The sequence below is a fragment of the Salmo salar genome, chromosome 07 (assembly GCF_965601325.2).
Source record: "Salmo salar chromosome 07, fSalSal1, whole genome shotgun sequence".
Classification (NCBI taxonomy): domain Eukaryota; kingdom Metazoa; phylum Chordata; class Actinopteri; order Salmoniformes; family Salmonidae; genus Salmo; species Salmo salar.
Genome location: NC_138297.1, coordinates 40786955 through 40810628, shown reverse-complemented (window position 1 = coordinate 40810628; position 23674 = coordinate 40786955). Strand labels below are relative to the sequence as shown.

Genomic DNA, 23674 nt, shown 5'->3' with positions numbered 1-23674 from the left:
AGACCCTCTCCCTAATGTAATCTGCGACATTGCCTGTCTGAATTAATGTACCATGAATACATAACTAAATTATATAATTGGTGTAGATCAACTTATCTACTGATAAAATACTACTATAATAAAGATTTTCGATCTGCTTATCGATTCAATAAACAAAGTAGATTAGACCCTACATTTCCTTTTAGGCAGATTGTTTGGTGCCTAACCCAAGGGGTCCTTTGCCGCACAAGGAAATCATTTTTACTTATTAACACAAGTCAGATGTTTATTTTGAGAGAAATCGAAGGTAATAATTTGGTTTTAGACTATATTCTATAATGAACGTTATGTAATTATTACTAATATATGTTGACACTTATTTTTGGTTTATGCAGACGATTGACATCGACGATCTTAATGCTCGCGGGCAACCAAGGCATTTGTTTACTTCTCGAGTCGAGACTCAAGCCGAAGCGGCCTAACAACAGTTAGCTAGCTAACGCGTTAGCAACGTAACTTTGTCTTAATGTGTGCGGTTTTGTCAACACTGGTGGTAAAAACATTCACTTTATTTCATTGTTATAAAATAATTGCACATACTCGTACACATGCTAAATTACGACGAACGGTTCTTACCTAACCGTTGTGTGTTCAGCAAGTTAGCATGAACTAGGCTATCTATACGTGCGTCGTAGGTAAGACAATGTCAACATAGTGCTGTTTAGGTAACGTTAGCTATCACAACCGCAATTTAAGAGTAAAATAGGCTCATAACGCACGTTGATAAACATGTAATTGGCGTGTAGTCAACTTGGAGGTTTTATGCATTTTATGACGTTACCTAGATATGGTAGTTGGCGGAGATTAGGAAAAAAATAACTAGCTAGCTAACGTTAACTGTTGAAATATTCAATCACTGACATTTCATCTTGTGACGCTTTCACCAACGGCTGGCTAAAACTTTTAGCAACTCCGCCAGTCACAAATCAAATCAAAGTTTGTCACGTGCGTCGAATACAACAGGTGTAGACTTTAGTGAAATGCTTACTTACAGGCTCTAACCAACAGTGCTAGTACTGTTATATCGACATTTTGTGATACATGTGTAGCTAGCAATGTGAATTAGCCAATGATCTGATCAGCGAATATTAACGTTAAATCAAAGTTGATATTTTTTTTTAATTTAGATTAAAAAACATGAGCTTGCACACACCCAGAATAATAGTTTGTGTGGAGGTGCTGACTAACAGCGAATAAACTATCAAAATAAATAAAGTCGCACACTCCATGTATAAACTCCCAGCAATTTAATGGGTATTTACCAACGTTTCGGCGTTACTGTGCCTTTTTCAGGGTAATATTATGAATACTTGAACCGGGTTATGTAGACAAACAGTGCAATTAGTGTAACCAATGACAATAGTAAGGGGTGTGTCATAATGATTGATAATTAAAATGAATTAGTGAAACTTAAAAAATAGTATATGGCATATTCAATATATTACGCTATTATCATATAGAAACATAATGGAATATTGTACATCATATTAGCATCAACATACAATATTGTTTCATTCAATTTCACTTATTTTCGTATTTCATTTCATTTTTGTTACGTGTAATCATTTGGTTCAACCTTAATATATAATGAGCATCATCAACAGGGGGAACATATTAGGTGTACGCTGATAAGCTGTAGAAATAATATTTCAATTTATTAGACTTGTTCATAAAGGAAAACTTAGTTCATAAGAAGGGCCTGAGATCAAAGTCAATATTCAGACCACTAGGGTTCAATGTTTTTATTTATTTAACGAGGCAAGTCAATTAAGAACAAATTCTTATTTACAATGATGGCCTAGGAACAGTGGGTTAAACCTTGTTCAGGGGCAGAAAGACAGATTTTTACCTTGTAAGCTCGGGGATTCGATCTAGCAACCTTTCGGTTACTGGCCCAACGCTCTAACCACTAGGCTACCAGGCGCCCAACGTTATTAACTATGCTTGCCTAGCACTGATATGTGTGACATGCTAATGTGAATGATTCAACTTTGTTTTTCTAGAATGCTTGCTGAGGGCAAGAGATCATTAAACATGGATGAGAAAGAAGTGAGCTCCTTTAGTAACAAGGAGAAAGACAGAGAGGGTGATAGACGGCCCGCCTCCTCCCGGGATAAAGTGAAGGATGAGGCAAAGATGAGTGGCAAGAAAGATATCGGTAAGGCCGCAGAGGAAAAGAGGAGGAGACTTGAGGAGGACAAAAGAAAGAAGGAAGAAAAGGAGCGGAAACGGAAAGAGGAGGAGAAACAGAAGGCAGAGGAGGAGCAGAGGAAGAAGGAGGAAGAGGAGAAGAAGCAGCAGGAGGAGCAGGAGAGGAAAGTTCAGGAGGAAGAGGCCAAGAGACAGCGTGAAGAGGAGGCAGCTCAACTCAAGTAAGAGCTCAGGGGAAGAACCACCATAATAATATATCTACTGTAGGTGCTCTCAACATCATAAACTTTGTGTATGGTTAGTATTTGTGAATTCAGATAATTGCTAACTTGATTCTCCATCTTTCTTCCCACTCCAGGGAGAAGGAGGAGGGTCACCAGCTCCACCAGGAGGCCTGGGAGCGCCACCAGTGCCGGAAGGAGCTGCGCATCCGCAACCAGAATGCCCACGAGGGCCGTCCTGAGGAGACCTTCTTTAGCCGCCTTGACTCCAGCTTGAAGAAGAACACGGCCTTTGTCAAGAAGCTGCGCACGCTCACTGAGCAGCAGCGCGAAGCCCTCTCCAATGACTTCGGCTCGCTCAACCTAAGCAAGTACATCGGTGAGGCGGTGGGCTCGGTGGTGGAGGCCAAGCTGAAGATCTCTGATGTGGGCTGCGCCGTGCACCTGTGCTCCCTCTTTCACCAGCGCTACGCTGAATTCGCCCCACTGCTCCTCCAGGCCTGGAAGAGGCACTTTGAGGCGCGCAAGGAGGAGAAGGCGCCCAATGTGAGCAAGCTGCGCACCGACCTGCGCTTCATCGCAGAGCTTACCATCGTGGGCCTGTTTACGGACAAGGAGGGCCTTTCGCTCATCTACGAGCAGCTGAAGAGCATCATCGGGACAGACCGCGAGACACACACGCATGTGTCGGTGGTCATCAGCTTCTGTAAGCACTGCGGGGACGACATCGCGGGCCTGGTGCCTCGCAAAGTGAAGGCTGCCCGGGAGAAGTTTGGCCTGGCCTTCCCTCCCAGTGAGATCATCAACACAGAGAAGCAGCAGCCCTTCCAGAACCTTCTGAGGGAGTACTTCACCTCGCTCACCAAGCACCTCAAGAAGGACCACCGCGAGTTACAGAACATCGAGAGGCAGAACAGGTGATGGGGCCTAGGCTTCCTGGAGACATTTTTCAACATGACCCATCTCGCAACTTCTCCTGTATTATTGATTTCAGTGTATACTCCTGCCACAGTACATGACGTATAGCCATTTTGAGTAACATGCTAAATGTCTTTTAGTGTACATACTGACACCTCCATGGTTTTTCTTCCTCCAGGCGTATCCTCCACTCCAAAGGGGAGCTGAGTGAGGACAGACACAAGCAGTATGAGGAGTTTGCTACGTCCTACCAGAAGTTGCTGGCTAACACCCAGTCTCTGGCTGACTTTCTGGATGAGAACATGCCAGAACTTCCACTGGACAAGACTGTGCAGGAAGGTAAAGAGTAACAACCCTTGTATACTGTTTATTACTTTGTTATAGGAACAATATAAAGACTGTGCATTTTGTTGTAATTTTGGGTGATTTTTTTTTGTTATAAAGCCACATTGTTATCATGTTTTATTGCTGTTGGTTATATGTAGCCTACAGTCTTTGGTGTCTGTGTGTATCTAACCGTCTCCTCTCCTCTCTGTGTGATAGAGCACGGCCCTGGCATTGACATCTTCACCCCAGGGAAGCCCGGGGAGTATGACCTGGAGGGCGGCATCTGGGAGGACGAGGATGCCAGGAACTTCTACGAGAACATGGTGGACCTGAAGGCCTTCGTCCCCGCCATCCTGTTCAAAGATAACGAGAAGGGCAAGGACAAAGAGGAGGCTGCTAGTAAAGGTACAGCCGCATACACACTTGCACGCATGCACACACACACAAACTCACACTGCCTGAATGACCCTTCTCTTGTTGCTGTATCCTTTCCTCAGAGGCTAAAGATGCTGCGGCCACCACAGAGGAGTTGGAGTTGGAGCTCGAGGCTCTAGACATCGCTGATGACCCTCTGGAGCTGGATGGACCTGATGAGGCAGAGAACGAGGCAGAGCTTGCCAAAAAACTGTTGGACGAGCAAGGTAAAGATGAAGGTATTCTCTACCCACCAGCCTGCCAGCCACCAAGCAGCACACACCACCCAGCGCTTTGCACTGCCAGCTTTCCATTTTGACAATTACAACAAGAGGGCGGCAATAATCGAATATCTACAACCTCTGGATAGAGGAGGCATGTTGGTTATTGACATGGACAGTGTCTTGGTGTTTGTGTGTCTTTTCCAGGGCTCAAGTTAGGGTATGAGAGAGGTCAGGGAAACAGAGCTAGGGCCCACTCATGGGTGCTCAGGGCCGATCAAGTAAACAGAGGTGTGTTGCTGAGCATGTGGAAACCAGACAGTCATTCACAAGGTTTCTAATATTCCACGTGTATCAACCCCATTCTTAGGTCTATACCTATGCTATGGCTTTGCTGTTTCTGTCGCTGAGTGACTCTTAAGTTCGCTAAGGAGATATTTGGAGCATGACTTTGTTGTATTCATGTTTGACTGTGTCCTCCCTGTTTCTGTGTGAAGAACAAGAGGATGAGGAAGCAAGTACCGGGTCCCACCTGAAGCTCATCGTGGACGCCTTCATCCAGCAGCTTCCCAACTGTGTCAACAGAGACCTCATAGACAAGGCAAGGAGAGAACAACACACCTTCAGCGTACCAGAAGGATGTATTCCATGCTTAACAATTTGAGTTTAGCCACAAAGGCAATGATTCACAGGGAATGTGGTACTAAGTACACAGTTGTGCAGTGAATTAGTCTGACTGTGTGTGTGTTTGTTCACAGGCTGCCATGGATTTCTGCATGAACATGAACACCAAGTCAAACAGGAGGAAGCTGGTCCGGGCTCTCTTCACCGTTCCCAGACAAAGGTACCAGGCTCACTATAAAGCAGATAATTCATTTGAAAGGATTTGATTAGGAAGCTGGTCCAGACTCTCTTCACCGTTCCCTGACAAAGCACACATGCACACACACACGCAGATAGTTAATTTGGAATGATTTGATCATGGATTGATTTGTGTGGGAATGTTTTTGTTGTTGTAGTCCCTTTTACCCACTAGGTGGTGCTGTTGCTCATTTAATTTGAAATGGCATAAAGGAAGTCAATGGTACTTATACCATTGTAAAGCTCATGATTGTGTTGTGTTCTTCCAGGTTGGATCTGCTGCCCTTTTACTCCCGTCTGGTGGCCACCCTTCACCCCTGCATGTCAGATGTGGCCGATGATCTGTGCTCCATACTCAAAGGAGACTTCAGGTTCCATGTAGGTCCCAAGACTTTACAACAACTATTAACACCTTCGTCTTTGTTGTGTATTTCATATAGAACCACTGCCTCATTAAAATAGGACCTATACTGAAGGAAACAAACAGTTTTGAAGGCGATTTCAATACAGAATGCTTGCTGTGTTTCCTTGTAGATTCGGAAGAAGGACCAGATCAACATCGAAACAAAAAATAAAACTGTAAGGTTTATCGGGGAGCTGGCGAAGTTCAAGCTGTTCTCTAAAACGGACACTCTGCATTGTCTGAAGGTAGGGGATGCGTCTCTTTCACCAGGAAGCTGTGCTATCATTAGCTGGGTTTACATCCAATTGGCGACAGATTATCATACAACTATTCTAAAATCTGCAAAGAAAAACAAATTTCAAATTTTCCCACGAGGTGTGTTTCCATCAAACTGATGAAATGCTGTGTGTGATTTTAAAAAATTTAGATTTTTTTTGGGGCCTTAATTTTTCATGTACCAAATAAAAAGCAGAAGTTCAATGTTTCCATTTCATTTTTAACTCTACCAATGGTTTTGTCACCAAAACTGTTGTGATAAATGGGTAACTTGCCCAATCTGGTTTTGGCACATGCTCTCTAGACAACAGTTCGCTGATAAAGTGGACAGGGTAGGTTACAACTTATATGATGAGATATGGATAAGAGCAATATCATTTGTATTTGATAATTGGCAGCCTTGCATCAATCATCAAGTCACCAGCATTCAAATAACACCTTCAAAGCTCATCACCATCCATCACTTAACCAACATGACGTTCATCAGAACTTATTTCATCTGCCTATCAACTCTTAATACTTTTCCATGCCGTAGTGGTAGTACAACTTCATATCAAGCATTCCTCGTGACTCCAAGTTTACATCAACATGATGGTTTTATTATAGCAATATTTGCGCATTAAAGGAGTTTTCACTGCGATTGTCACATAATTCATTTTACCGACACAAAATGATCCCACCATGTCGAACGAACAAATTGTTTGTCGACATTTATGAAATTGTACTGACACTTCCTGTTTCCATCACGCCTGTCGTGATGAAAAAAATTATATATGACATGACTTTACTCGCATAAAAACTGTGGATGGAAACGTGGTTACTGTTACAATTATTGTATGACACTGTCATCATCATGTTACTGAGTGATGTTTGTGTGTGTTGCTCCACAGATGCTGCTGTCAGACTTCTCCCACCACCACATAGAGATGGCCTGCACCCTGCTGGAGACCAGTGGACGCTTCCTCTTCAGATCCCCCGACTCCCACCTCCGGACCAGCGTCCTTCTGGTACAAACACACACACGCACACACGGCAGTGCACGCACGTACGTATACAGCACAGGAGGTTGGCGAGCCTTAATTAGGGAGAACGGGTTCGTGGTAATGACTGGAGCGGAATCAGTGGAATTTTTTTCAAATAGATTGAACACATGGTTTCCAGGTGTTTTATGCCGTTCCATTTGCTCCGTTCCGGCTATTATTAGGAGCCGTTCTCCCCTAAGCAGCCTCCACTAATGTACAAGCACACACACCTATCAAACACTGTACTGGAATTCCCCAAAGCTTTTGGAGTGCATCCAAAGTCCCGGAGAGAGACCTGTCTTGGCCTTCCTAACCGGTGCCGAAATCCAGGGTTAAATCTGATTCATAAAGTGCTATTAATCCAGCTTTATTGTCCCTAAATTGCATTTGGACGAGGTTATTCATGTCGGGTGCACAGCTGCCATATTTTCTAGGTTACGTTTAGCAAGATAATAACACACCTTTTTGAGAGCTTTTAGTTGGGTTCTATATCGAATGGCTCACTTGTTTTTGTATACTTGCGTGTCTCAGGAGCAAATGATGCGGAAGAAGCAGGCGCAGCACCTGGATGCTCGCTACGTGACCATGGTGGAGAATGCCTACTACTACTGCAACCCCCCGCCCATGGAGAAGACTGTCAGGAAGAAGAGGCCCCCGCTGCAGGAGTACATCCGCAAACTGCTCTACAAGGACCTCTCCAAGGTCACCACGGAGAAGGTATGAAGATTTTACATTTGAGTCATTTAGCAGACGCCCGTATCCAGAGCAACTTACAGTTAGTGCACTCATCTTAAGATACAGTGAGCTCCAAAAGTATTGGGACAGTGACACGTTTGTTTGTTGTTTTGCCTCGGTACTCCAGCACTTTGTAGTTGAAATGATACTATCAGGTTAAAGTGCAGACTGTCAGCTTTAATTTGAAGGTATTTTGATCCATATCGGGTGAACCTTTTATGAAATTACATACATTGTTGTCCATAGTCCCCGCATTTTAGGGGACCAAAGGTATTGGGTCAAATTCACTTGTGTATTAAAATAGTAAAATGTATTTGCTCACATATTCCTAGACTATACAAACTTGTTGGATACATCTGCTGTGTTTCAGATCATTTTGTGCCCAATAGAAATGAATGGTACATAATGTATTGTGTCATTTTGGTGGCGCTTTTATTGTAAATATGAATAGAATGTTTCTAAACACATCTACATTAATGTGGATGCTACAATGATGCTACGGATAATCCTGAATGAATCGTTATGAGTGAGAAAGTTGGAAGAACAAATGTCATAACCCCCAAGACATGCTAACCTCTCACGATTACAGTAACAGTGGAGGTTATTAACCCCCCAGACATGCTAACCTCTCACGATTATAGTAACAATGGAGGTTAGTATTTTTGTGGGGGGGGGGGGGTGTATTTAGGCCTCTGTAACTTTCACTGGAACGGTTTCGACACCTTGTAGAGTCCATGCCTCGACAAATTGACGCTGTTTTGAAGGCAAAAGGGGAGCAACTCAATATTAGGAAGGTTTTACAAATATTTTGTACACTCATGCTACACACACATCACAACTGCTGCGACCAGTCTCTTATTATACTGCTCTATTTATACCCTTGCCCCCCATCCTCCCCTTCCCCAGTACAAATGTAAATATTGAAATATAAATTGTGCCTTCCTGTATTATACTTATGCTAAAATGTCTTATTCTATTCTACTGCCATTTACTTTTTTTTCCCCGTATTCTTATCTTTTATTATTTCTTATTCTTGTTGCATTTTCGAGAAGGAACCTGCAAGTAAGCATTTAGTTGGACAGTTGTATACCATGCGTATCCCGTACATATACGACTAATTCAACTTGAAGTCAGTAAGGAGGAAAAAAGTCACGTGCAAGTGTTAGTTCACGAAAGGCTTTACATTTTATTTTTATGGTGCCTCGTTTATATAGTCACTGGCTGATGCATATTCATCAAAAGACTATAGAGAGATTTGAGGGGGGAAAAGGCTCATGACCGCCACCCCCCGATTAGTCTGGAATTTCTTTAACATACCAAAAAACTAAACCACAACAGAATTATTAAACACCTGCCGATTATCATCTTTCCTCTCCCTTCTCGTTCTCCGCTTCCTTGTCTCCCTCCTCTTCATCCTCTTCTCTCCTCCCTCCCCTACCCTAGGTGTTGAGGCAGATGCGTAAACTCCCCTGGCAGGACCCAGAGTCTAAAGGCTACCTGATCTGTTGCATGGTCAACATCTGGAACATCAAGTACAACAGCATCCACTGTGTGGCCAACCTGCTGGCCGGCCTTGTGGCCTACCAGGAGGACGTGGGCATCCACGTGGTGGATGGGGTCTTGGAGGACATCCGCCTGGGAATGGAGGTGAGCACCATGGGAGGGCGTGGGGAGGGCAAGGCAAGCCCAGGGTGGTGAGCTGTTTCTGGGATTGGAGGTGAGGACCAGGGAGGAGGAGCTGGTTGGAGTCAGGCCCAGATTCAAGAGTTCATTCCTGGATGTAAGGGCCATGTGAAGAGCCCTAGCAGGAGAGAATGATGGTATGTTTTTTATGACTTGAATGAGTGATTGTTGAGGCTACGTGTTGTATACCGTGTGAACAGGCTGTCGAACTGCATGTTTCTGGTTCAGATATATGGTTTGCGTGACACACAGTAACAAATTGAGTGATACATCTGAGGTTCATGTGGGTAAAATCTTCCCTGGGGCTTCATATTTATGGTGTTTCTGAGCACAGATGCACTCAACTTCAACACCTCTCTGCCATTCCATCTCACCTGCTTTCTCTCTCCCTTTCTCTCCCTCTCCTCTCCATGTCTATCCATCTCACCCCCTTTTCTCCTCTATCTCCCTTTCTCTCCCCCCCATCGTCGCTCCTTCTCCCCTCTCCTTTGCAGGTGAACCAGCCCAAGTTCAACCAGCGTCGGATCAGCAGTGCCAAGTTTCTGGGGGAGCTCTACAACTACCGCATGGTGGAGTCAGCGGTCATCTTCCGCACCCTCTTCTCCTTCATCTCGTTCGGAGTGAACCCGGACGGCAGCCCCAGCCCCCTGGACCCCCCCGAGCACCTGTTCCGCATCCGCATGGTCTGCACCCTGCTTGACACCTGCGGACAGTACTTTGACCGCGGCTCCAGCAAGAGGAAGCTGGACTGCTTCCTAATCTACTTCCAGGTCAGTCGGTATGACCGTTTAACCTCCCCTTATTTCACTCCTCTCTCTCTCTCTCTCTCTCTCTCTCTCTCTCTCTCTCTCTCGCCATGAATGGTTTTGATACTCTTGTGACATAATGTCAATTACATTAATTCCTTACAAGACTGTCCCTAAATTCTGATGTGTTGTTGTCTGTCCTCCAGAGGTATATCTGGTGGAAGAAGAGTGTGGAGGTGTGGAGTGCGGAGCACCAGTTCCCCATCGACATTGACTACATGATCAGTGACACCCTGGAGCTGCTCCGGCCCAAGATGAAGCTCTGCATCTCCCTGGAAGACTCCACACGACAGGTCACCGAGTTGGAGAGGGAGTTCCTCGTTAAACTGGGTAAGAGAGAGAGAGATTCACACGCACACACACACACACACACACACACACACACACACACAGGAATGTATGCATAAGGGCACACGCACACTACAACAACAAGGTTGTTAAAGATCCTTGTCATACCTGAGTCCCCCACATGTTTCTAGTGTGTGTGTGTGTGCCTGCGGGCCTCAGAAATGTGTTGCAGTAGCAGCTAGCTCCTCAGGTTGGCCCACTCCTGCTCTCTGTCCTCCTTGCTGAGCAACATTCCCCAGTGTGGAGGAGGCTGCTTTAGCTCCTGCCACTCTCTGTCTGTCAGACAGGTCTAATTCCCTCATAATAACACACATACCTGGCCCTATCACACACATACCACAAACACACAGCAGTCAGACCTGCCTGCACTGTAGACTGTCACTTAAAGCACATACTCTTAAGTCTGCACAAACCTAAACATATTTACTCAAGTAAGTGTTCACTTCAGGGTTATAGGGGAATATTAATAAATACCTGAGTGACATCCCAATGACACGATATCTCAATATATTGTCAAATATAACATTGCCCTATTGCACCTGCTGTTCGAAAGTGGCACAATACTGAAAGTGTTTATTTAGGTGAAACGTAGTTGATCACTATCTGATGGAGAGGAAACTAAAGAGATGCACAGAGATAGGGAAACAATCAAGAGACAGACAGGATGTAGATAATAAAATACCCTGTTGGACACAGAGGAGGAAGAGGGAAGCATTCATTTAGCAGGTGTAATGCATTCTGAGTCACGGAACAAGTACTCCGCTGTATTAACCCAGGCACAGATCGTTGTTTCAAGGTGTTGACGTGGAATGCGAGAGAACGCTTTTGAAAAGCACTGTGCATGTGTGCGTGTCTGTCTGTCTGTACTGTGAGTGCTCTGAGTGATTGATGAGGGTGATGTAAGCCACAGGCTGTACAGTGGCCTCATTGTTTCGCCATTCATCCTTTAACCAAGATAAGGCAATGAAGGCATTCCTCTGACTCTGTTGAACCCTGCTTAACTAAGTTCGACTGCTTAGTAGCGTCTCTTAACTATACACCTATCTGCTCCTCTACTGCTCTCTGCTCATCAGGCTTCTGAAGTTATATTCATGGTTTCTCCAAGTTCTGTGTTGAAGCACCTGTTTAGTTTCACAATGAATGTCACTATGACTTGTATTTCTTGCAATGACTTGACTTTCCTGCAGTTCCACCCCAACAAAGTGTTATGTTTCTAAATGGGCTTGTTGTTTGCGTTAGTCTGTCCTCACTCCTGGACATAATTCAAGTAGTTTAGGATATAGTCTGTGGTAAATGTCTATGCTTTGTGTATGATTTGATTTATTATGTAAAGAGCCAGGGAAAAGCCTGTTCAGAACATGGAGCGATGGCTCACGAGAGGAGCTTTTTACTAATGATTGTAATCAATGACTATTATGCAAATGGTTTAGCGTTTTCTCTCGAAGTCTCTTGCTTCAAGACTTAGTCTTGCAACCTGACGTTGCGCCATTCGAATGAAGGTGTGTGTGTGTGTGTGTGTGTGTGTGTGTGTGTGTGTGTGTGTGTGTGTGTGTGTGCGTGCATATGTTTGTGTCCTGCAGGACTGGCCATGGATGGACAGAAGGACGGCCGGCCCTCCAGTGCCATGGGGAGTGAAGGCGAGGCTCTAGACGAGGATGATGACGATGACGACGAAGAGGGAGGGGCGGACACAGAGGAACAGTCTGGCAATGAGAGCGAGATGAACGAGCCAGAGGAAGATGTGATTCTGTCAATCTTTTATTCATTATTCATTCATTGCATGTCTAAGACACAAGTCTCTCATAATAGGTGGATACTAGATCTCTCACTTGTTCGCTCATCTATCATCCATTCATTCATTCATTTGGCCCTCACCCCTAGTTTTGTAAGGGGGGGGGGGGGGCAAACTGAGGACAGCCCAGTCCTAAGCAAGATACTGTATAAGGAAGCGGGTCATCTTGTTGTGTTGCTAGATTGATGTGTTCACTCAACTCTTATCATGCCAGACCTACAACATAGCTCTCCAGGTTTAGTGTTTTGTTTTTCTACCTTACAGAAGCTAGCACACAATCACACTCCCCCATCTAAGAACCTGCTGTGTGTTCCAGGAAGGGTCTGAGAATGAGGAAGAGGAGCGGGAGGAAGAGGAGGAGGAGAACACTGACTATCTGACCGACTCCAACAAGGAGAACGAGACGGACGAGGAGAACAATGTAAGAAGATGGCAAGGAGAGGGAGAGAGGGAGAGAGGGAGAGAGGTTATTGTGTTGCTGACGGTCTTGTCCTGTAGGAGGTGACCATCCGTGGTGGCGGTCTGAAGCATGTGGCATGTGCTGAGGATGAGGACTTCATCCAGGCTCTGGACAAGATGATGCTGGAGAACCTGCAGGTACAGTATCTCTCCTATTCTCTCGAATCTGTGTGCTACAGTCACTATGTCCGTAGTACTGTACTACTTTTGTTAAATAAACGGGTATTAACAGGTGTGTGTGTGTGTGTGTGTGTGTGTGTGTGTGTGTGTGTGTGTGTGTGTGTGTAGCAGCGGAGCGGGGAGGCTGTGAAGGTGCACCAGTTGGACGTGGCCATCCCCCTGCAGCTGAAGAGCCAGCTGAAGAAAGGCCCTGGAGGACCCGTCTGCTCTGGAGAGGGAGACGCAGACATCTCAGACACCATGCAGTTTGTCATGCTCACGCGCAAGGGCAACAAGCAGCAGGTACACACATACACACACATACAAACTTGCTGAAGTCTCCTTCGCTGTGAGTTCAGTCAGATCCCTCCACAGAATCAGCACTGTCAGACAGACACAGCGATAATATTGACTCTGAGCTGTGTGTGTGTGTATTTAGGCCCAGTCCGCTGGTGGAATGAATGGTGGTGGGGTAGAGACGACAAGCTCTTTACTGTTGTAGGTTCAGAGAGTGTACACATTCTCTGTCCAGAAAAATCAAGACGTTAAAGTAAAGCTCACTAAACTCAGTCCACTACACTTCCAGCAACTGTTTTTAAAGGACATTTACCAGATTACAAACCCTATGTAAACATTGTGTTTTGACCAAATAACAGTACCGGCTATAGACGGTTTTTGTGGTTGTTAAATGAAGCTATATAAATTACTTAATGCATTATAGATGACATGTCTCTCCATACGCCCCCATGGTAAACACACTATCTCCTGTAGTGCGTTTCCTGATGTGAGGATAAAGAGGTTCAGTGTGTGTTAGTAAGCGTCACAGCCGTACCTGGACCCCTCCCTGTCAGACACATTCACTGCATTCCTCTGTCAGCTCCACACCAAGGGAGTGGCCCTCCCTCACTTTCTCTGCTGCCTGGGCCTCCGTCCGAGAAACACATTTTGAGTTTTAGCACATCCAGAGAAAAAACATCACAGGGCGGGTTGTAAAAGGTTGAATAGTAAGCCAGGAGAGCATGTTTCTGCAGTGTGAATACTGAGCACTTGTCCCATTGTCTGCCTACAGCATGAGATGTAACTCTTGCTCCTTCTCAATGTGCCTGTTTCAGATCTCCTAACTGTAGTTAAAGTTCTTGAATGTGTCTCTGTTTTGTCTCTTTTGTTTCTAGTTTAAGATCCTGAACGTGCCTTTATCCTCCCACCTGGCTGCCAACCACTTCAATCAGCAGCAGGCAGAGCAGGAGGAGAGGATGAGGATGAAGAAGCTCACTCTGGACATCAACGAGAGACAGGAGCAAGAAGACTACCAAGGTATTAAATAGGGTGTCCACTCACTCTGCCTAGAGTGGGTGAAAACGCACTTCGGTGATAAAATGTAACTTCCTTATGTTATAAAATACATTTTACCTAGACAAATATGATTATACAGTGAGGGAAAAAAGTATTTGATCCCCTGCTGATTCTGTACATTTGCCCACTGACAAAGAAATGATCAGTCTATAATTTTAATGGTAGGTTTATTTGAACAGTGAGAAACAGAATAACAACAAAAAAATCCAGAAAAACGCATGTCAAAAATGTTATAAATTGATTTGCATTTTAATGAGGGAAATAAGTATTTGACCCCTCAGCAAAACATGACTTAGTGCTTGGTGGCAAAACCCTTGTTGGCAATCAGAGGTCAGACGTTTCTTGTAGTTGGCCACCAGGTTTGCACACATCTCAGGAGGGATTTTGTCCCACTCCTCTTTGCAGATCTTCTCCAAGTCATTAAGGTTTCAAGGCTGACGTTTGGCAACTCGAACCTTCAGCTCCCTCCACAGATTTTCTATGGGATTAACTTCTCAGGGCTACGTGGGACGCTACCGTCCCACCCACGGTTCACACTATTCAACAGCCAGTGAAATATCAGGGCGGCAAATTCAAAACAACAAAATGTCATAATTCAAATTTCTCAAACATACAACTATTTTACACCATTTTAAAGATACACCTCTCCTTAATCCAACCACATTGTCCGATTTCAAAAAGGCTTTATGGCGAAAGCATAAAGTTAGATTATGTTAGGACAGTGCCAACACAAGAAAAACCACACAGCCATTTTCCAAGCAGGAGAGGGGTCACAAAAACCAGAAATACAGTTAAAATTAAGCACTAACCTTTGACGATCTTCATCAGATGGCACTCCTAGGACTCAATGTTACACAATACATATATGTTTTGTTCAATAAAGTTCATATTTATATCCAAAAACCCCATTTGACATTGGCGCGTAATGTTCAGAAAATATTTTGCCTCCAAAACTGCCGGTGAATCAGCACAACAATTTACAAAAATACTCATCATAAACGTTGATAAAATATTAAACTGTTATTCAAAGAATTCGAGATAAACATCTCCTTAATGCAACCGCTGTGACAGATTTAAAAAAAGCTTCACGGGGAAAGCACACTTTGCAATAATCTGAGTACGGCGCTCAGAAAAATACATCAGGCAATACAGGTACCCGCCATTTTGGAGTCATCTAAAATCATAAATAGCATTATAAATATTCACTTACCTTTGATGATCTTCATCAGAAGGCACTTCCAGGAATCCCAGGTCCACAATAAATGTTGTTTTGTTCGATAAAGTCCATAATTTATGTCCAAATACCTCCTTGTTGTTTGCGCGTTCAGTAAGCTACTCCAAATGTAGGAAGCGCGCCGAAAATGTCACGACTAAAAGTCAAAAAAAGTTATATTTACGTTCGTAGAAACATGTCAAACGTTGTATAGCATCAATCTATAGGGCCTTTTTAACATAAAACTTCAATAATATTCCAACCGGACGATTCCAATGTCTTGAAAAACGTTATGGAACACAGCTACCTCATCACGTGAATGCGCGCCACTGATCTCATGTCATTGTCTGAGTCACCAACTTCCCGGCCTTCTTGTTCACTCTCTGTTCACTGCAAAAGCCTGAAACAAGGTTCTAAAGACTGTTGACATCTAGTGGAAGCCTTAGGAAGTGCAAAATGAACCCTAAGTCACTGAGTGTTAGATAGGCAATGACTTGAAAAGACTACAAGCATCAGAATTCCCACTTCCTGGTTGGATTTTTCTCAGGTTTTTGCCTGCCATATGAGTTCTGTTATACTCAGACATTATTCAAACAGTTTTAGAAACTTCAGAGTGTTTTCTACCCAAATCTACTAATAATATGCAAATATTTGACTCTGGGCCCGAGTATTAGGCAGTTTACTCTGGGCACGCTTTTCATCCGAAATCGAAAATACTGCCCCCTATACCTTAAAAAGTTAAGGTCTGGAGACTGGCTAGGCCACTCCAGGACCTTAATGTGCTTCTTCTTGAGCCACTCCTTTGTTGCCTTGGCCGTGTGTTTTGGGTCATTGTCATGCTGGAATACCCATCCACGACCCATTTTCATGCCCTGGCTGAGGGAAGGAGGTTCTCACCCAAGATTTGACGGTACATGGCCCCATCCATCGTCCCTTTGATGCAGTGAAGTTGTCCTGTCCCCTTAGCAGAAAAACACCCCCAAAGCATCATGTTTCCACCTCCATGTTTGATGGTGGGGATGGTGTTCTTAGGGTCATAGGCAGCAAGCATTCCTCCTCCTCCAAACACGGCGAGTTGAGTTGATGCCAAAGAGCTCCATTTTGATCTCATCAAACCACAACACTTTCACCCAGTTGTCCTCTGAATCATTCAGATGTTCATTGGAAAACTTCAGACGGGCATGTATATGTGCTTTCTTGAGCAGGGGGACCTTGCGGGCGCTGCAAGATTTCAGTCCTTCACGGCGTAGTGTGTTATCAATTGTTTTCTTGGTGACTATGGTCCCAGCTGCCTTGAGATCATTGACAAGATCCTCCCGTGTAGTTCTGGGCTGATTCCTCACCGTTCTCATGATCATTGCAACTCCACGAGGTGAGATCTTGCATGGAGCCCCCCCAGGCCGAGGGAGATTGACAGTTCTTTTGTGTTTCTTACATTTGCGAATAATCGCACCAACTGCTGTCACCTTCTCACCAAGCTGCTTGGCGATGTTCTTGTAGCCCATTCCAGCCTTGTGTAGGTCTACAATCTTGTCCCTGACATCCTTGGAGAGCTCTTTGGTCTTGGCCATGGTGGAGAGTTTGGAATCTGATTGATTGCTTCTGTGGACAGGTGTTGTTTATACAGGTAACAAGTTGAGATTAGGAGCACTCCATTTAAGAGTGTGCTCCTAATCTCAGCTCGTTACCTGTATAAAAGACACCTGGGAGCCAGAAATCTTTCTGATTGAGAGGGTGTCAAAAACTTATTTCCCTCATTAAAATGCAAATCAATTTATAACATTTTTGACATGCGTTTTTCTGGATTTTTTTGTTGTTATTCTGTCTCTCACTGTTCAAATAAACCTACCATTAAAATTATAGACCGATCATTTCTTTGTCAGTGGGCAAACGTACAAAATCAGCAGGGGATCAAATACTTTTTTCCCTCACTGTACATGTTCTGAATCATTCAGTGTGGTCTTTCTCTAACATATCATGAACTTTATATCCAAAATGGTTGAGTTCATAACCTAATACAGCCGATAAAAAACAAACAGTCACCACTAGCCGGCCTCCGCCCAGTACCCTGCCCTGAACCTTAGTCACTGTTACTAGCCGGCTACCACCCGGTACTCTACCCTGCACCTTAGAGACTGCTGCCCTATGTACATAGTCATTGAACACTGGTCACTTTAATAATTGTTAATTGATGAGGGAAAAAACTATTTAATCCATCTACACACAGTACCCCATAATGACAAAGCAAAAAAAAATATACCACATTTACATAAGTATTCAGACCCTTTACTCAGTACTTTGTTGAAGCACCTTTGGCAGCGATTACAGCCTCGAGTCTTCTTGGGTATGACGCTACAAGCTTGGCACACCTCTATTTGGGGAGTTTCTCCCATTCTTCTCTGCAGAGCCTCTCAAGCTCTGTCAGTCGCTGCACAGCTATTTTCAGGTCTCTCCAGAGATGTCGATCAGGTTCAAGTCCGGGCTTTGGCTGGGCCACTCAAGGACATTCAGAGACTTGTCCCGAAGCCACTCCTGCATTGTCTTGGCTGTGTGCTTAGGGTAGTTTGTCCTGTTGGAAGGTGAACCTTCGCCCCAGTCTGAGGTCCTGAGCACTCTGGAGCAGGTTTTCATCAAGGATCTCTCTGTACTTTGCTCTGTTCTACTTTCCCTCGATCCTGACTAGTCTCCCTGTCCCTGCCGCTGAAAAACATCCCCACAGCATGATGCTGCCACCATCATGCTTCACCGTAGGGATGGTGGTAGGTTTCCTCCAGACGTAACGCTTGGCATTCAGGCCAAAGACTTCAATCTTGGTTTCATCAGACCAGAGAATCTTGTTTCTCATTGTCTGAGAGTTTTTAGGTGCCTTTTGGCTAACTCCAAGCGGGCTGTCATGTGCCTTTTAATGAGGAGTCACTTCCATCTGGCCACTCTACCATAAAGTCCAGATTGGTGGAGTGCTGCAAAAATGGTTGTTCTTCTGGAAGGTTCTCCTCCACAAAGGAACTCTTTGTCACCTCCCTGACCAAGGCCCTTCTCCCCAGATTGCTCAGTTTGGCTGGGCGGCAAGCTCTAGGAAGAGTCTTAGTGGTCCCAAACTTCTTCCATTTAAGAATGATGGAGGCCACTGTGTTCTTGGGGACCTTCAAGGCTGTACCTATCCCCAGATCTGTGCGTTGACACAATCCTGTCTCGGAGCTCTACGGACAATTTCTTTGACCTCATGGCTTGAGTTTTGCTTTGCCATGCACTGTCAATTGTGGGACCTTTTATATAGACAGGTGTGTGCCTTTACAAACCCAATTGAGATGGTTTGGGATGAGTTAGGAAAAGCAGCCAACAAGTGCTCAGCATATGTGGGAACCCCTTCAAGACTGTTGGAAAGCATTCCAGGTGGCTGGTTGAAAGAATGAGTGTGCAAAGCTGTCATCAAGTTAAAGGGTGGCTACTTTGAAGAATCTAAAATATATTTTGATTTGTTTAACACTTTTTTTTTAGTTGGTTACTACATGATTCAATATGTGTTATTTCATAGTTTTGATATCTTCAATATTATTCTACAATGTAGAAAATAGTAAGAATAAAGAAAAACCCTGGAGTGAGTAGGTGTGTCCAAACTTTTGACTGGTACTGTATGTGTGATATATATATATATATATATTCTGACATTGCTCATTCTTTATGCATTATGTGTGTGTTACTGCACTGTTGGAGCTAGAAATACAAGCATTTCGCTGCACCTGCAATAACATCTCCAAATCTGTGTACGCGACCAATAAACGTCAATTTGATTTGGATAAGCACCGTGCTCTGTTGACATAGCGACGCAGGTTTCTTGTGGCACCTTTTGAAGATTTGACATTTTGTGGCTGTCGTCTTTTTAAAGTTGTTTCTGCAGTTCGCAAAAAAGCTTAATTAGCATGACACGAGCTGAATTAAATGTAAAATAATACACTTGGTATACGCTCAGTGCTCCGTTGACATTTCACAGAGATATGCTTGTTTTTGTGTGAAATCTTCTAACTGAAAAAGCGTATAATATCAAATGTGTATACTAAAATATGAAAATACTGTGTCATGTCTCAAAACCAATATCCATCTTACCTCTATTGTTTTATGTACTGCCGATTCAGAGAAAGATGACGAGTTCAATGGGAAAGTGAGCCTGTCATGAAGCAGTTGCCTTAATTCTTGCACAGAATCCTCCTAGCTGAAGCGATACAATTGTCCTGACTTTTGCCTACTTTTCTTCTCGCGCCTCCATTGATTTAGTTCTGGCCATCCTACAAGAGTTTAAAACGCCAGTAAGTTTTGTAACAGATTATGATAGACATGAGGTTTGGGGGAGACATGAGGTTTTCTTAGAGGAGTATCTACACGTTACTTTACTCGTTTGTCAAAAGATGCATTTTTGATAGGACACCCTTTATTATACAGTACTGAGAAGAAGAGGGACAGATGGAGAATGAGGCATGCATTAGGAAAATAAATGGGGAGGGTTTTTTGAGTGATGACAAGAGAAAGCCGCAGGAGTACTATCAAAATTCAACATGCCTACATTTTGTTGGTTTTGTGTAGCGTTCTTTTAACATTGTTGGTTTGTGTTGCATATGTTTTTGTAGCATTGTCTTAAACTCGCTTGGTTTGTGTAGCATTGTGTTAACCTTCTTGGTTTTTGTTATGTAGAAATGATGGCGTCTCTGGCCCAGCGGCCCGCTCCTGCCAACACCAACCGGGAGCGGCGCCCGCGCTACCAACACCCCAAAGGGGCACCCAACGCCGACCTCATCTTCAAGACCGGAGGAAGGTGAGAGTCGCTCCTCAACTTACCTACCCACTACACACACACTCACCACCAGGGCCTGGAATCAACAGCAGACCACCAGCCAAATGCTGGTAGAAAGTCTGGGTGACTGGTGAACTTTCCTTAATGCAGCAGCCACAGTGGCTGGGACAGTGGTGGAATGAAAAGTTTGTTTTATGTCCTAATCACCACCACACCTAAATACAAGCACACATAGCCTGTATTCAATGCGGGGGGAATAGGGTTGGCATTAGAATGGGATCCTGTCGAAGGATGTGGTGCTAGTCAACTTACTGACTCTCCCTCCTTGTTCTCTGCACCTGAACAGAAAGCAGGAAACAAAGCAGGAGAGAAATGAAAGGCACGAAAAGCGTGACAGACAAGAAAGGCAAGAGAAACACGAGAGAAACAACAGATATGAGGGCCAGGAGGCTAGGGCCAGCCAGCTCAGTCGGACACGCTACTGACAGACTGCATTCCGCACTCAGGCCCTGCTTATATTAAAACCGGAAAGGGTTAATGTCTCCCAACTGTAGAACAATATTTTGTTTTGAGTATTCTGATCAGATACAGACTTGTCCCCCTTTATTTTTGCACTGTCAAAGAAAATATATCTGTTCTACTTTGCAGGCACTAAAGTGCATTTTCATATTATTTTTCCTTAAAAGCTGTAAAGATTCCTTTCTATTTTTGGAAATAAAGATTGCCCGAAATTTCTATTTTCATCAAAACAGAACTAGCTTGTGGTTCTTTGTCCTCTCCGCATATTTGTCTTGGAAAAGTGACAAAATAATTCAGAAAGGAGATATTTAGATCCACGTCAACATAACGCATCATATTCATGCCTAACATACATTTGACAGATGCTTACATGATACTGATGGCAAAGTACACAATTATGTTTTTGATGAATAACAAAACTTTATTTTGGATTGTCACTCACAATTCCATTTTCTCACGAACAGACGCTAGACCATTGCAACCTATGGATGGAAGGAGATGCAGTAATGATGGTACTGAAGGAGTGAATGGGGATGGATATTGGGGCAGGAGGTTGAGGGAAGGATGGGTGGAGAAAAGGATGTGGATCTTGGATGGATGTTTTGGGGATTTGAGGATGGGATAAATAGTCCACTGAGTGTTCTGGAAGACAGCTACTACAGTAAAGCCCTGCTCTGTCCCCTAGGAGATGCTGATTGGAGTCTGGCCGAGGGAGCAAGCAAATGAGAGAGCAAGACAGGGCGAGCGGACCATCGGTCTCGCCTGAGCAGGGAGTGAGACCGCCAGCCGCCCACTGACGCAAGCGCAGACCCCCACACCTAACCCCGCCGCCGGAGGAAGAGAAGGAGAAAGGGCATCAATGAGGGGTGGGGAAGAGGGGGGCACCCCCTTCACCCAGCTAAGGCGTTCCAGAGAACACCCCTTCCTTTCTGTGCGTCGCCCGGGACGACACTAGCACAGCAGCACAAACACCCACCCCGCCTGAACAAAAGAACGAATCAAAAGATGAATGAAAGAACGATCGACCAGCTGACGGACGTATGTACGGACAGACATGGACGCAGACAAACAGATGCAAGGACAGCTGGGCTGCAGGACACGGGACTACAGTTGTCTTCTCTTCGCTCCCGTGCAGGATGAGGATATGGTGTACAAGGGCTCACAAGAGGAGGAGAATACAAGAGGAGGACAATGGACAGAATGTGTGTCAAAGCAAAGGGGACGGGTGATGGTGTAACATCTTTGGAGATGGACTGTGCTTCTCTTACTGGGAACAGATCTGTTGTTCAGTCTTTTTTTCTGTTTATCTTGCTAAATCACACACTGTTCAAAGGCAGCTTGATGGAGGAGGAGGAGGAGAGGGAGCACAGATGGGGTCACCACTACTAAATGGCTCGATAAACAAGGGAACAAGGAGGGCAGGATGATGTACAGAAAGGCGTGGTTGCTTGTGTGAGCAAGGGTTACAGATGTAGGATCTTCATTTGAGTCAGTTTGCTACAGCAGGACAATAATCCTGCAGCAACAGGAAATGTGAATTATTATGATTAACGGACATTTTTTGGTTGATACATTTTTGTAAAGTTGAAATTAAAAACTTCAGAAGCCTCATACACTACAAGTTTTAAAATGTCCTGCATTGCAGGAAAGTAAGTTATCCTGCCACAGGGTGATCAAATTAAGATCCTACATCTGTACCATAGAGATGGTTTGCTCCTCCTAACCCTGTTGGAAGTGGAACACCTTGTGACGACCCTGACCCCGAGGCGGGTACGAGACCAGTGTTAACTGACCAGCGTTTCGTCATTAGAAATAAAAAATAAAATATAAGTGATGAATATAATACATATTCTTTATTTTTTCAGCATTTTTGCTTTCTAGATGTTTTCTTTATTTTCATGAAAAATCTATACTTTTTGGGGTGATTATACAGTTTGTTGTTTTGGAATTTGTGTGATGTATTGTAGTCTTCGACAAATGGATAAGATACTTATCTGTGCCCCTAGCCTCCTGAGTCATACTCAGTGATGATCATTTCTGTTTGATTATTTCTGTCTGTTGAATATATAGATAGATAATCTGTACTGTACTGCATGGGCTTTTCTGCACCAGCTCTGTAAACCAATTTCTGCCTGTGTTTCAGTAAAAGTGTCAGTTTGTGACTCACTCCTCTGACTTGACTTCTTTACTGTGTCCATGATCTGCGTCCCACCCAGGGTTGGGTAGGTTACTTTCTAAGTACAGTTACTAGTCACCTGTTAAAAATTGTTATCAGTAATGTAACTTTTGGATTACCCAAACTTGGTAACGTAATCTGATTACACTTTTAGATTTCTTTCCCCTTAAGAGGCATTAGAAGAATACAAAAATGTATGTTAACAATTGAACCACATTTATTGCAGGATAAATAAATGTTAAAGTTTACATAGGTGGCCATATATGGATGTTACATTTTACTTTGAGTTGGTTATGTAGGCTTCTAATAACCCATCGCTTTCTACCACATATAATAAAACGATTAAGTGATATATTTACATTAAAAAAGTCTATCAGAATTACAGTCATTCCAATAAATGTTATACCCATTAATCTTCAAGAATAGGACTTGGAAATATAGAAGTATAGATTAGCCAAATTGTTTTACCTGAGCATAAAACCAAAACTAAAGACTTAATAGCCAGCCCTACCCTGTTGTTTATTTTGTTGTCATGGAGGACTGATTGGGCTCATTGATTCGAGCTGAAAAATAAATCATGCGCTCATGGAATGGCATGCTTTGAGCACTACAGAAAAGTGCTTTACATGTGAAAAATGAATGCCATATGCTGCATTTGCTATAGGCCTATTGTTTAACTTTTTGTTTGTGACACTTTCATATCTTGATAATATGCAGCTGTTTAAAGGGCAAATCCACAGATGAAACTGTCTTCTAAGCAGAGTTGCAAAGAAAAAGCCATATCTTGGACTG

The 23674-nt window shown here is 43.8% G+C and overlaps 1 protein-coding gene across 12 annotated transcripts; it reads left to right on the top strand.

Annotated features, from left to right (window-relative positions):
- Positions 1-184: 184 nt before the first annotated feature.
- Positions 185-22873, top strand: LOC106609128 (regulator of nonsense transcripts 2). 12 transcript variants are annotated; one of them, XM_082977621.1, is made up of 24 exons: positions 185-286; positions 2043-2411; positions 2549-3328; positions 3508-3668; positions 3873-4061; positions 4154-4309; positions 4499-4582; positions 4789-4892; positions 5050-5135; positions 5422-5530; positions 5687-5800; positions 6722-6838; positions 7385-7570; positions 9032-9235; positions 9766-10041; positions 10224-10407; positions 12006-12166; positions 12534-12638; positions 12716-12814; positions 12965-13138; positions 14008-14149; positions 20088-20208; positions 21171-21218; positions 21395-22873. In XM_082977621.1, exons 2-23 carry the CDS (start codon positions 2044-2046, stop codon positions 21175-21177), a joined length of 3927 nt encoding a protein of 1308 aa, XP_082833747.1. In that variant the 5' UTR covers positions 185-286; position 2043; the 3' UTR covers positions 21178-21218; positions 21395-22873. The 12 variants fall into 12 exon arrangements, with proteins under 12 accessions (XP_082833747.1, XP_082833746.1, XP_082833748.1 ...); XM_082977620.1 differs by having other exon boundaries at positions 21392-22873; XM_082977622.1 differs by lacking the exon at positions 21171-21218.
- The last annotated feature ends 801 nt before the right edge of the window (positions 22874-23674 follow it).

Excerpts from the sequence above, each read along its gene's own strand:
- LOC106609128 (XM_014207587.3), top strand. The coding sequence starts at position 2,044 with ATGCTTGCTGAGGGCAAGAGATCATTAAACATGGATGAGAAAGAAGTG. Across the intron at positions 3,329-3,507 it reads AACATCGAGAGGCAGAACAG|GCGTATCCTCCACTCCAAAG; the intron begins GTGATGGGGCCT and ends TTCTTCCTCCAG. Across the intron at positions 13,139-14,007 it reads GCAAGGGCAACAAGCAGCAG|TTTAAGATCCTGAACGTGCC; the intron begins GTACACACATAC and ends TTTTGTTTCTAG.